The sequence below is a fragment of the Camarhynchus parvulus genome, chromosome 1, assembly GCF_901933205.1.
Source record: "Camarhynchus parvulus chromosome 1, STF_HiC, whole genome shotgun sequence".
NCBI classification, from domain to species: Eukaryota; Metazoa; Chordata; class Aves; order Passeriformes; family Thraupidae; genus Camarhynchus; species Camarhynchus parvulus.
The window spans coordinates 35132266-35146467 of record NC_044571.1 but is presented as its reverse complement, the minus strand read 5'-3'; the positions used below and the strand labels follow the sequence as shown (position 1 = coordinate 35146467).

Below are 14202 nucleotides of genomic sequence, written 5' to 3'. Positions count from 1 at the left end.
GCAGACTGGGATGTGATGATGATGTTGAATTAAACTGCCATTTTAATAGACTTTCAAATTAAATTATCATAAGTAATGGATTACATATAATCAAAATAGTTTATGACCTCTAAAAAATATGAAGACTAATATCATATATAAAATTGGAATCAGACATAGAATCATAGAATATTTCAAGTTGGAAGGGCCTGAAAGTATTATTGATTGCAGGTCCCTGCTCCTCGCAGGAGTGCCCAAAAATAAACCACGTGACTAAGAGCATTGTCCAGATGCTCCCTGAACTCTGTCAGGCTTGGTGCCATGACTACTTCCCTGGGGAGCATATTCCAGTGATCAATCAAAACTGAAAGTGTGTTCTTAACAGCTGTCAGGATGAGCCTTTGACTTTTTCCATCCTTTAAATTATTTTTATAAGCAGAATGAATTTTCTTTGATAACTTCTAGGGCATACATTCTAGGGGGTCAAACTACAATTCTGGAACATTTGGCACTTCCTCACAGACAAATATTGGAGAAAGTGCAAGGTGTGAACCCTGCTGAATCTTCTCTGCAGTTGTTCTTAAGGCAATTCGGCATTGATCGCACTTTGATTTGCTTTTACGCTGAGAAAATGAGATGAAGAATGAAAAATAAAGCTCAGTGTTTACCGAGACTTGGATCATCCCAAGGACAAGGAATGAGAAATGTCTCCTCAGCCATCAGATGTCTCCTCTTGCCTTGTCTATGCCATATGTGAATTTGTCCTCAAGAATAGCAGGACTTACTTACTCTTTTTTTTAACTATTTTCTTCAAATTTAAAATGTTGAGTCTATTAATTTCTTGGCCATGTGAGCTTTTCACACAGTTCCTTTGTGTTTGGTGAATTAATGTAATGCTATAGAATAGCTGAAGTCCAAACCAGCAGTGCACAAGCCAAACATAAACAAGTTATATAACACTGCAATCATTCATTTATTAAAGTGGAAAATTCAAGGCATACGTAATCTTTTTGGACAACTGACAGGCAGGTGTGATCAAGAGAACAGAGAATCCAGTGATTGTAGGCAGATAGAGAGACAGGTTTGTCTGGGTGATTAGAAAGTAAAGTGAGATGGAGTTGGGAAAAATGGGAGAGAGCATTGGCTGTCCCAGGACAAGGAGAAGTAACAGTGCAGAGATTGCTGAAAGGGTTAGAGGAACAAGCTGCAGCAGTATTAAGCGTCTAGGGAGATTAAGGAGACAGGACCTATTGACAAAGAGTAGTGCAAAGCATCTTTTCCAGAGGGAAGGGATAAAAAGAAGGGTAAAGTGGGCTTAAAGAACTGCCAGACCATTTCCTACTCTCAATAATCCCCCAGTGTATTTGACATAGAAGAGAGAAATAAAAAATCAGGCCCTGCACATGTCCCAGCTCAGGTCACTGCTGCATCCCCCCTATTTGTGATTCTACCTCTCAGCACACCTCTGCCTGGGTCAGGGAGGGGCAGGTGCCCCTCGCCCCAGCACTGCCACAAGATACATGATTTTATTGCACAGACTTTTCAGCTCCACTTGCTTTCAAACATCCTCACCCCACAGACCAGAAGATTGCCCATCTTCATCCTTCCCACTGCATGACATGATCTAGGTTAGCAGTAAGCTGGGACATTTTTTATCAAAGTTAAACCAAAGTGAACCAACCTCTAGGCTTTCTCACAGTTCCTATCTTCTGTCACCTGCATGTCTTCCTTTGCATCATGTTTTGGCCTGATCTTCCCTCCAGCTTGTTTTACACATCTCTTTACCCATCACTGCATTTGCTCTCTCATATGCCACAGTCTTAGAGACAGGCAGCTGGAAACACCCCAGTCAGAGTTAGAAACATCAACAGAAATAAGAGATGCTCTTCCCATGCTTGGGGGAGCACTGAGGTCAGAACTGCCCCCAAGGAGCCAAGTGCAAAGCAGTGGGTCCTAAAGACAACATGTAAGAATCTAATCTAACAAGTCAATTGTCAATTGTTGAAGTCAAATGTTGAAACAGGAATACATGTGGAAAAGTATCTTCATACTGATGTGAGGCACACACAGACAGACTGGAGTCACTTCAAGCTGTATGAAAAATTCACAACAGGTAAGAATTGCCCTTTTCTGGCAGCAGCAGGTGCCTCCACTGACTGTCTAAATCATCAGTCACAGTCCCATCTCACATGCATGTGCATGGGGCACAATCCTTGCCGCTTTGGCCAATTCTGTCCAACTCTGAAGATCTTGACATTCAAACTCCATCTCTCAGCTTCCTTGACCTGGTCACCCATCTACCATCAGTGTGAGGACACCCTGCTTGTGGCATGGAGTCACCTGCTTATCTATAGCTGATATGCCCAAAACCAACTCTCTTGTCCTCAAAGGATTCAATCCCACTGCTTCCTGAAGCTGACTGGCCAGCTCCAACAGCAGTGAGTGTAATATTCAGGAAGTGCCCACAAACAGCACAGATGAGACCAGGGCACTCTGCTTTCAAACCTGCAATACCAACAGTAGCAGTGCTGTCATAGTCCTGTTTGGGTAAGGAGATGGGCAGGATTACATGTACCTGAAAGCTGGTCTGCTGCGTTCTCCCCACAAACCTTGCCTTGAGCAATATTATTTTATGTGGCACTCAAGTATTCTTGCAAGCAGATGCAACAAAAATACAGGTGCAGATCAACTCACAACTTGAGGGGTGATTCTGCTTTATTATTTCCTTCTTAATAGAATGGTGCTAGCCACCTTCTGATGAAAGATGTGTTTGTCTTACAGTATTGCTAAGGAAGAGATCAAAGATGCGTGGTGGACCTGGGTGTCATGGAAAACTCTTGCTTTGTACCATAATAATATTTCTGTCCATTTGCTGAACCCTAACAAAATACTCTTAGCTATGGGTTGAGCAGTGTTGCATAGGGAATGCCACAGGTGCTTGCAGACATCCCTATACAAACACTGAAATAATCACATGCCAGTTATTGACGCTAGATATTTTTTAACACAAATGAACTAACTGTCAACAAAGTCATTTTTATAGTGGGCATAATTAATCTTTTTTATTTAATAGCATTATTTTCTTGGTGTTGAAATATTGCCAGTACACGCTGCTTGTTTAAATGTCTGAAATTCCTCTGCTCTTCTCCTGTTCTAACAGAAACACCATGCCGTTATAAGGCAAGAGCTTTTCCCTTACCCCATCTGAGGCAATAAGGAATGTATTAGCCAGACTTGGATGTTCAATGAAACCTTGACACCCTGTTCTTTTGCTGTGATTTTCTGATGAAAATCAATTCCTTTGTTTCACTCTCTGTGGGGTTTTGTTCCTATTCTTCTGTTTCACATATATGCTGGTTCTTATCCCCTGAGTGCTTATCATCCCTTGTGCACAGGATTTTGTCAAAGTGCTTTTGAAACTTCACGTATGTTAATCAATCAGTTAATCTACTTACAGACATTTTCCAATAAATCCAGGAATTACATAAGAACTGATTTCCACTGCTGAAATAATGCTGGTTACATTTAGAATTTCCATGTAACTTGTTCTTTCAGCTAAGTCAAGTTGCCATGTACATTGTGAAGCCTATTAATACCCCTGCTCAATTCTAAATATATGTAGTATTTTTAAGTGTTTTATGATAGAAGTTTTTAACAAAAGCTTGTGTATTCTTGTTAGCACCTCACCTGCCTTGTGTCTCCATAAAAATTTATATTTTTGTAATTGCTTTTTTTCTGCATACCTTCTTCTAACTCTTTGGTCTCTGTGTCTTGACTGAGAGGCACGGGGGATGCTCAGAACTTACCTGATATGGAGAAGGCATATGAGGGAAGGGGAATGCTAATCAGACCAAACTACTCATACTTCAGGCTTTTCAGACCAGATAGATCCTGAAAGTGTGACATACACTGAATACTTAGATGCACAAGTACAACAGTTGCCACAGACATAATTGATTAAAAAAAAACCAAAAAACAAAACAACTCAGCAGGAGCAATAAGCACACTATGCTTCTTGCATAATAGCTGAGTGGTTTGAGTATTTTGTGGACGAGAAGTTGTCCCTATTCCAAGACATTAGTCCATATTTCGTCCTGTTCTTCTCTAGTCTAAAAAGCATAGATTCTTCAGGGAATGTGGATTTGAGCACTGCTGCCTCTTTCTGATGAACTTAAATGCTAGGCTAAAAAACCCTCAGATTTCTTTTCTTTACTGTGTTCCTGGGTGTCGCCTCCTTATAGCCACACTGGCAAAGGTAATTCTTTTCCCAATGAGACCATTTTCTTGAAAAATGAAATACCTAAAAAAGGCTGAGAGGGACCAAAAGCCATCCCCATTCATGGGGAAATGCTGTAGCATGGCTCTGTTACACAGAAGGTTGAACAATTTACTGTCTATCTTCCCCAGTGTAACTGAAGAACAGTCAGTATGTCCCTTCAGATTGCTCACAGCAGAGGAGCCTGCTCTCAGTCCCCACAACTGCGTAGCTTGCAGACACCTCTCCCTTTGGCAAAGTTTCCTTCTAAGTAACTGACCCTCCCCAAGCTACTACGAAGGCTACCTAAGAGCTTACTGCTCTGTACAGGCCTGCTATGCTCAAGTGCCCAATATTATGCAAGATGATGTCTAGTTTGAGGAAACCTAAAATTACTCTTCTTGCATAGAGGAAGGAAAAAAGGCATATGCCAAAAAAAAAACCCAAACCAAAACAAAACAAAAAGGGCAGCCCGTCAAAATTGTCTGCAGGTGAAAAAAACCCTACCATGAATTCTAGATGTAATCCCAAGTGACTGTTTCCCAGCACTATTACTGTGAGCAACTCCCGACTGAACCTGAAAGCTCCTCAGGCATTTAACTATATTCACCCACACATGTTAAGGAGATCCTGTTCTGGGGAGATAGGCACTTATCTCTTGCCTCAAGTCCCAGTACAATCCAGCTTAGGAAGACAGGCATTTAAATCCCTTTTAGAAGCCTGAAAAATTAGCAGCAGTCAGAATTATGTCTGGCTTTTTCGGACATGGGCCATCAGCTCCCACATAGGTGCATAAGGCTGAGAGCACGACTTGAGCTAAGCACAGGAGTGCAAGTGTGCATTTTACCATTAGAGAGGGACTGATGTGTCACTGACAAGACTACCCCAACTACTACACCATGCTTGGGCAGAAAGCATCAACCTCTGCTGCTGTGTGTGGATACGAGGAGTTGTTGGCTCCAGTTCTCATCTCAAGAGAAGAAAAAACAAGGGGAGCAAACTTACATGTGGAAAAGATGTGTCATACAGCAGACAAGAAAAGCAAAGCATAACCTTGTAACTCTCCACCCTGTGCCAGGGAGCATCTGGGCTGCTAGGCCAACCTTGGGTTTGCTTGTGTCTTCTCTGATGTGGCCCTGTGCCTCATGTGTTCTAGGCTGCACAGGCGCTCAGCTGCAACACCTACCATCCACTACCCAATGGTTGCTGGTTCTAATATTCTGCTGGCAAGTTGGAGCTCAGGGCTTAATTAGTGTCTAAAAACATCACCCACTTCCTTTCTTACAAGTTTTTGCATCTTTGTGCAAAATGTGGGTGGAAGCACTGTGATCTCATTAACGTCAGTCCTGCAGTAGGGATAGAGAGGCTGGATCCTGTGTTGATGGAGTGTTAGGGGTGGTTCAGATGAGTTTCCAAGAGGACATCAGTGCTCTAGCTGCAGGCTGGCTTTGCCCACTGGCACTCAGAGTTCAGTTCCAGCCAGTGGAAAGGAGGAGGCACTCTAAGTGCCTCAAAGAAAGCTATCATTTTCTGCAGGTCTTCAGAAGTGCCTCTCTTTGTGTCCCCTGCCCATACAGCAAAGCTGAGGAATTAGATTGCTCCTCTTGTCCCTTCCAGGGCTAAGACATCTAAAATTTCATTGAGGTAATAATGTCTCAGTGAGGTATCTAAAGTAGATGGATGAGATTCCAGCCTGTATACTTGGGGCTTCGGAGTAAATGATTGCAAGAAAAACCAAAGTGTCAATAATAAGATGCAAGCTGTTGAAAACCAAAGAAAAGAAAGTATTGATTAAAATAAGGATGTCTTAGAAGACTATTTGAAAAGAATCAAAGACTGCAGCCTTTTGTAATTATTTTGATTCCACCTCCATGCCCCATTAGCCTTTAGAAAAAAAATTATTTAATATATTGTTGGAAAAAAATTTCTCATGTTTTCTGTGACACTGTACTCATGAACCATAGAGGGCTGAAAATCATTTGTAACACACTGAGAAAAAGTAGTGGGTCCAATAAGACTGTAATGTTAACCCGTCAGTTTTCCCTCACTTAGTCTAATTCCTTGGATAGCATTGTCTGAAAAAAGACAGAGGAGTATTTATTGCAGTAGCTTGAATATGCATCAATTGATTTTATTATACCAGAAAACCTGAGAAAGTATGGTTTATTTATATACAGATTGTGTAAATACACTGTAGGCAAGTTTCACAGTTTAATGTTGAAAGGGCTTTCATTAATGGTGTAGTTCTGAGAAAAGAATGTAAAGCAACATAAAAGAGTCAGGATTTGATTTTTACTGAGATAAGTTGAAAGAATAATTCACCTTTAGTAAATGTGTTTCTTCTTTCATGTTGTTTTATGTGTTGCTCTTTCTAGTACTCCATGCATGGTTGCAAAAAATATACACTAAGAATGAATCTCTCACTGATGTGACTTAATGATGTCTATAATTTATGTTTGCCTAATTCTCTATGTTAATAAAAAAAATCACCAGAGATCCATAAAATTAAATGGTTGGTTTTGTCCTGAAGCAACTACACACTATGCTTTTACTTTAGGTGTATTTCTGACAGAAGACATGAGGTCAGTTCTGCTCAGCAATGTAATCTGATACTGAAAAAGTATGTTGTTAATTGTATTATCTTTTAGAAAGTATGGAGTGGGGTTTTTTTAAAGGCTAGGAGATTGCATTTCAAATACACTTCCAGAACTTTGTATGGCTTCCCATCCTTCTCAGAGACAAAAAGTTACCTAAAGATTTGAAACTGAATATATGGGCCAACGTCTCCTATTGTGCAATGACTGATTTTGGTTTGTATCGATACTGAGGCTCACCTGCATTTTTGAAGACCCACCGGGGTTCTGTGAATGAAAGCCACGGCATCAGGACTAGGCGCTCTATTTCCTGTAGCCGAAACCAGCCACCTACCGCAAGAGCTGGCAGATAGGACCCGCTTCTCTGTCCCGAGTACTCAGACTAAGGCTGAGCATTGAAAACTGACAACGCGATATAGCATGCGATATACCAATTATCACTGTAAAGAAGGTATTCGTCAGACAGGTGTAAATTCCGGCTCCTGAGGTCAGAAAGCTCCGTACAGCGAGCTACATTTGCAGAAATCGGTACCTGCAACTGAGACCTCGAGAAGAGTGAGCCTGAGGGATGCCCGAGGTGAGAGGGGCCGTGCCCAGACCCAGCGACGCCGTGGGAGTCCGCAGCAGCCCCTCATTTGTGCCAGAGCGAAGGGAAATGGTGAGGCAACCCGATGAGCGCTTTCAGCCACGGCATCCTGAAGCAACGCCGTGTGCCTCACTCCGCCTAGGCACTGACTGGCTTGTAGCTGTCACAGATGTGGCAGCAACAGTCCCTGCGCCCCAGCCCCGGCGGCCTCACCGGGCGGGCTGTCACGCCGCTACCACCTCCCCCCGGCCGCAGCGCCGCCCACGCCGCCCCTCTCCGTCTCCCCCTGCCCAGCCGCTCGGGCGTCCCGGCGGGGGCTGAGCCGCCGCCTTGTCGCTGCTGCCGCCGCCGAGGCCGGTCCGCCCGCCGCCGCCCCTTCCCTTCCCTTCCCCCGCCACCGCACATGCCCAGAAGGGCGGGAGCCGCGGCGAGCCCGGGCGCTGCTGTGACAGCGGCGGCGCTTTCCCTTCCGTGGGTGGGTGGGGGCCGCGCCGCGCCCCCGGCCCGGCCCGGCCCGGCCCGGCGGAAACACTGCGCCGGCCGCCTGCTCGCCCAGTGCCTTCCGCGCCGCGCCCCGAGCCCGCTGCCGCCGCGGGGCGGGAGGCGGCCATGTCGCTATTGTCTGCGCTGGTGCCCTTGCTCCGGGTGTACTGCATCGGCCTCCGCGTCATCCTGCACCAGCTGCGCCGCCGCTTCCAGCCGCGGTGCGCCCCGGCCTCAGGTGAGCACCGCAGCCGACGCCGGGGGGCGGGGCGGCTCCGGGCCGGGGGGCGGCAGCCCCCGCCGCGGAGAGGGGAAAGTTTGCCGCGCCTCCCCCCACCCACCACGGGCAGGCGGCAGTTCGGGGCCCTGGGGCCGAGACCGCGCGGCCCAGCCCGGAGCGGCCGGACAGGGAAGGGAAGGAGAGAACAGGGCAGGGCAGCCGCGACCTTGGCTATAGCGAGGGGCACTCGGGCCGTACCGCATCCCCCGAAGCGGGGCAGGGGCTGAGGTACCGCGGCGGCCCCGGCACGGGCGCCGCCGCCAGACTCCTCCCCTGCTCCCCTTCGCCGGCCGAGCGGGACCCGCCGAGCGGCCCGAGGGCAGCGGCCCCGGGGGGGGCTGCGACTGGCGGGGCGCCCTCCCCGCCCCCGCCGCACCCCGCCCTCGCTGCCGGCGCCAGGCCCCGGCCCCACCGCCCCGTCCGGCCCCCGGGCCGCGGCCGCCCCGGACGCGGGGCGGGGCGGGGGGCCGGGCCCGGGACGGGCGCCTGGCTGCACGCCGGCCTGACTTGTGGCCTCGGGAGGCGGTGTGGGGGTTCCGTGGTCCGGGGGTCCCCGCTTCTGTTCTTCCTCTCTTTGGCTCTCTGACAGTGTCTCCCGAGACCTCGGCTCAGAGCCGCGCGGGCGCTCCCTCCCTCAGCCCAGGTAGGTGCTTGGAAGGCGGATAGCGGCGAGCAACCTCCCCCGGCCCGGGCGTTCCTGCTGCCCGCTGTGCCCCCACCCCACCGGGGCGGCCGGGACCGCCGCTTTCGGCTTCCCTGTCCCGGCTGCTCCAGGAGGGGAACGTACCCGTGCTCCAGAAGCTTAGTATTTGATACCGGCTGCCACTCGCTGACAGCCTTTAAGCTGACAAGTGAGTGACACTTGTATTTTTTTTTCTAAGGGACTTCAGATTAGTCGTTAGTTTAAGAAGTTAGGTTTTTGCACTTTTCTGATTTGGATCAACAGTGTGTTAAATGCTGACTTAGGGGAAACTTTGAGTTTATCAGAAAAAAACGACGAGTAATGCTTGCATTACTCTTGAAGGCTAAAACGTTTCTGAGTTTATAAACTTAGAGCAAACTATGAGTTCAGGCAGATTGTAGGTTATCATCAGAGCTGACCATACAACTGCATTGAAGTCCTTGCCTTTAACTTTCTCTCCTTATCAGCAAGTGCGCCTTTGTGGCCCTATCTATAGTTTTAACCAGAGGAATAGTAAAAAAGTAATATTGAGAGGGCCTAGTGTTTCAGCGAGGAATTCAGGCAGATGAGGATATTGGTGTAGACACTATCTGAAGTACTGGGAAGGGGATGGAACAAGTACACTGTACAATAGGAGCTTATTTGTTCATCTTATCACACATCGCATCCTTGGGTAGTGTTTTGTGTGCTTTTTATTCATTCCTGATTCTTCTGCTGGGGTTCCCTTCCTCATTCTCAGAAGGCAGCAATGAAACCCTCAAACAAACGAGAGGACCCGGGTGACAAAAAGGGCAGATGTGCATATGGTTTGAAGTCATCTAAGCATTTTTCTAGCATTAGCGTTTCTTGGCAGAGGAAATTTGGGTATTTTGCCTAGGGTGTGTAACACTTTCCAAATCTTTTTTTGAACCACAGAGAAACAGAATGACGAAAATGTGACCCAGTGTTTTGTTGCACTCTGCTCTTTGCTGCTAGTGAAAAAAAAGCGTTGAATTTAGAAATGCCAGAGGAAGGCAATGAAGATCCAACACAGGAAATGTCACTTACCTAAGTGGGACCAAGGCAGATTTGGCAGATGTGAAAAGTTTTCTTTGAGCCCTAACTTGTGATCTTTCTTTTCCAAGGACAAGTGGTTTCCTCTTCATCTAGTTGTTTGCACGCAGTTCCCTCTTGGCAGTTACCTGCTGCCTTGCTTTCACTCGCTGTGTCCAGCCATTGCTTAAAGAATTGCTTCACCTTAACAACTGGAACCTTTTTACCCAGATGAACCTTGTTTCCATAATAACTTCAAAATAGTGATGTCAGTGTAACAAAAAGAAAAGTATGGTTAGAACAAGCGTGGATCAGTAAACTACAGTTCCTGTAAGAAAACCCTGAGTACCTTTTCCAGGCCGTAATCTAGAAAGGTGTGTATGTTTAAAATTTTCTGTATCTTTTCTAAGGGGTGTCCGTAACTCTCACAAGTACAGGCATTTTATTGTCAAGGTGCTTTTCTCGGGAGAGCTTGGAGTCGCAGAGGGGAGCTGGGAAGGACAGGACCGGGAGGCAGAGATAGCCATTCCTCTGATCCTCTCTTCTTTGGCCCCAGTTTCCATATCAGAGTTCCCACTCTCTGTGCAGCAGCACTGCTGATCTCTCTTGGAAGATTTGAAAGAGAGAGATGTCTACTGGCTTGTCCTTTAGCTCTGTGGATGAGTGAAAGGTTCTGGTCCTTATGCAGCCCTTCTGCCTCTGAATTTTCCAAGAAAAGCTTGCTTTCTTATTCTTCTTGTGAAGAAGGGCTCAGGATTTTAATCCAAGTGAACAAAACTAGTTTTACTTTTATTTTTCCTTACCCGAACTTAAGAGTTGCGTGCTCTTGGCACATGTGCTTTTAAAAGTGACCCATGTGTTCTTTCCCATCCTACTGGAGTTCATCTGATTTTTATAAATGGAATTCAAGACATTTTTCTGGGGAAAGAGTTTGAGCTCTGGAATCTAGGTTCAGTGCAAAAACCTGGTAATTGTTTTGAATTGCAAACTGAAAAAATAATAACATTCTCTATTCAAGTGAATGTCCCCCACCTCAACACAGAGTAGGGAAGTTGACCTGAAATTCTGATGTGGAAATTCAGGGAAGGAAAAATACAGAGCTGAGACTACAAACAGGATGTGCAGTTTGCTTTGCTAACTAAAATCAACATAGTGGAAAGTTCAGAAATAAAGGGAAACTTAGGTTAAACTTCAAAATACTTCTGCAGGTACTAATTGCATAAACAGCATAACTGCTAATATGTAGTTTTAGTGTTCGGTGGTGTAAACTATTAATAGTTTTCTTAGAAATTACTGTTTGGACTTCTTTACAGTGCTTAATCTTAGTTAATTGGAGGGAAGAAAAAAGCCCTGCATGACTAAAGTTCCTGATTAAAACAGCTTTTTAAAAACGCAAATCTAATCAGTGGATTGATAAAAGATAAACCAATATTAATTCTGACACCAGGTTGTTACCAGTGGAAATGTGATCACCAAAAGTCATCCTACTGATAAGAAAAATGGTTCATATAATTAAAAGCTTCCCAAGGAATTTATTTGGCATCTTTCTCCTGTATTTTTTCTTCTCCTGTACATATTTAATTGAAATTTAGTAGAGGAAACCTAAATTCTGAGTGTTACATAGTAGTTTTGGAGTCTTTGTAGTTAAATTTGGAATCTGTAATGTGTAGAAGAGGAAAACCTATCTGAAGAAGGTGGTTATGTGGAACAAGTTAAGGAGATCTTAAATGTGACTCCTGTTCTTCTTAAAAGTTGTTGAAATTTCATACATTTTTTTAATTTCCTCAATTTTTAGTTACTCAGTATCCACATTTGTGCCAAGTTTCTTTACAGGTAATTGTGAAACGTTGATTTAGGATCATGCATCTCTTAATTTTGATTCATATTTTGAGGTCTCTTACTTTATATGACTAAAGCATAGTGGGAGCCTGAGCACTTCCTGCTCAAAGCTGTGTTAGCTCCAGGTAGTAAATCATCTAGAGGTGGGTAAGGAAATGCCCAGGTAGGAAGGATTGATGGCAGGCAAAAATGCAGTTACATAAAGCAGTTAAACCCTCTCCCCACACATGCCCCTAAAAGAGTCATTAAGTTATTTTCAGAATGAGGAATCGCTTGCTTTATGATTGCCCCTCTGACTGAGACAAAGGTTGTGAGACAAGGATACCCACAGGGTGCCATTGCTGTGCATGCACAGGGAGGCAGAGCTAAGGTTGCAGGGTGTCTGCACACCCCACGTTTCCTCACATCCCCATGCTTGGTTTCACAATCCAAGTGACTGTCGTGCGGGTTTTGAACCAATTTTCTTTGCCAGTGGGGAAACTGAGCCCTGTCTGCAAGGGTAGCACAGCTGCCTTCTAGGACACAAGCCACCACTAGCATTGATATTTTGGCCCAAGGCCTGCCCTGGAGAGGGAAGTCATATCTTTGTGTTAGGAGAATGAGATGGGGAGTCTGAGAAGTGTGAGGAGACAGCACAGCCTGCCCCGAACAGCCCGGATGAGGTGCTAGGGCCAGAAAGTTTGGACTCTTCCTCCTCCTGTAGCAGCAGAGTTCACTGCAAAGCCAGCAGAGCATCCTCTGTGCAGGCTCTTAGAAACCTCTGTTCTGGTACTGGCTGGTGTTGTTGGCCAGCTGTTGGAGGAGGCAAGAAACAGCAGCCTCTCCAAAGACGCTCTCCTGTAGGTGGGAATTCAGGGTTGCTGTTGTTTTTGCCAGGACTAGACTATGAGCACTGTTTTTCTGAAAGTGAAGTTTACCTCTTCCTGGAGCAAAAGGAGAGGTGTGGGGTTTGGGTTTGTGTTCATAATGCTAGTTATGCTGTATAACACTCGATGAGAGGCAGACATGATGAGCAGTTTATAGTTGAGCTGTTACTAAAGGCATATCCTTAGCTGTGGCAGTGCTACTCTGGGCCACTATTGGCGAGTGCCTGATAGGTCACAAAATGAAGGCAAAGCTGTGACATACATAAGAATGAAGAATGGGGTGAGTCTGTAACACTCCCATACTCTGAAATAACTTCTACTTTGTCAGTTGGTGATGAACTTTTTATGATGCAAGGTGTGTCATACTAATTTTGAACATTAGAGATGCATCAACTCTTTTATTTCAGTGCCTTCCTCTTTACTTTCAGGAATTGCCAGGTAAACTGCAGGGGAAACTGTAAGATATAGTGAAATGCCATGAGCCTCTGTGCTTCCTCGAGATAGTGTGTCATGGATTGAAATGGAGGAATCTAAAAGCAATGATAATATGTATCAATATGATATGTCAGTGCACTATCTGATGGCGTGGCATGGTTTCCTCATTACACATTACACCACTTGGTCTTTCAAAATCATCCGTTTTTGTGGGATTGCATACCTTGGTGCTGTTGATATGCACATGTTTGGAATTAGGCAGCATTACCATGTTGAATCAATAGTTTATCCTGGCAACTAAAAGGCACTGAATGAATCACAGTAGAAGGCATGCTAGTAGGCAGAACTTTGCCCCTCCCTCAGGAAAAAATGCAAAGTGTCTACACCCAGAAGTAAATCTTCAGAACAAATCCAATAAAATGCTTGCCCTGCATCTCTCAAACAGCTTCTAAACAAACAGCTGTGTTTAGATAAGTATACTTAGTATCGGTTAACCTGTCTTTGGTTTTCCATTCAAGGCATTCAGAAAATGTTGCAAAATACCAGCTGTAGTTCAGAGAGAAAACTGTCTTTTCTTGTGAATGTTCTCCAACAGCAGAAAGCACCCCAGAGAAGCTTGCACACATGCGGTTTTTTTTTAATATTCTCTTGCAGTAATATGAAAAAGTTGAATTGTTTCTTCCTGCCCTCACCAGCCAGTCTTACCACCTGAGGATTTCTGGGCTTGGGCACAGGTGCAGCTCCTGAGCAGCAGAGAAGTAGCAGTGCTGTTCTTTTCAGTCTGATGCTCCTTATGTTCCTCTTCTGTTCTCCTTCTCTGGAATTTTGAGAAGGAAGCTGCATCTGTGTCTAACTAATGTCTTCATTCTCCTTCCCAATGCTGGCCAAGGCCATGGAAAAGGGCTTGTTGCTGTCACAGTGGAGTGGAAGAAATAGAGAAGTGTCAGTCCAATAGTGCTGTGCTGTGACTTGGCTTTTTGATGTTGTGAGATCAGCTCGGGTGGGTGTCAGCTGCCAGCACTATTCACAGAGGCACTGTAGACCTCAAGTAGCAGTTGCATGTGACTGCACAAGAAGTGTTTTCCTGTGCAGATATCAAGGTACATATTGCCAAGTCTTGTCTTATCACCACACTCATCTCTAGTGTCATCTCCTCCCAACTTCTGTAGCC

General features: G+C 45.4%; 2 protein-coding genes across 8 annotated transcripts in view; both read left to right on the top strand.

The window, feature by feature from the left end:
* ZBED1 (zinc finger BED-type containing 1) overlaps window positions 1-14202 on the top strand; it is a 53652-nt gene that overhangs the window by 33782 nt on the left and 5668 nt on the right. The window contains exons 1-2 of one of the 6 annotated variants that reach the window (XM_030970983.1): window positions 8078-8135; window positions 8767-8820. The exons of 3 other annotated variants lie outside the window; for them this stretch is intronic. The gene's annotated coding sequence lies outside the window, so the exon portion shown is untranslated. Of the gene's footprint in view, window positions 1-7999; window positions 8136-8658; window positions 10266-14202 lie in introns of those variants that run through there. 2 more of the 6 variants (XM_030970954.1, XM_030970964.1) reach the window with 2 other exon arrangements.
* Window positions 7919-14202, top strand: part of DHRSX (dehydrogenase/reductase X-linked) — a 161062-nt gene continuing 154778 nt past the window's right edge. Inside the window, exons 1-2 of one of the 2 annotated variants that reach the window (XM_030971022.1) lie at window positions 7919-8135; window positions 8767-8820. In XM_030971022.1, coding sequence (XP_030826882.1) covers window positions 8024-8135; window positions 8767-8820 — 166 coding nt within the window. In that variant the 5' untranslated portion in view covers window positions 7919-8023. The remainder of the gene's footprint in view (window positions 8136-8766; window positions 8821-14202) is intronic. The other variant, XM_030971014.1, reaches the window with a different exon arrangement.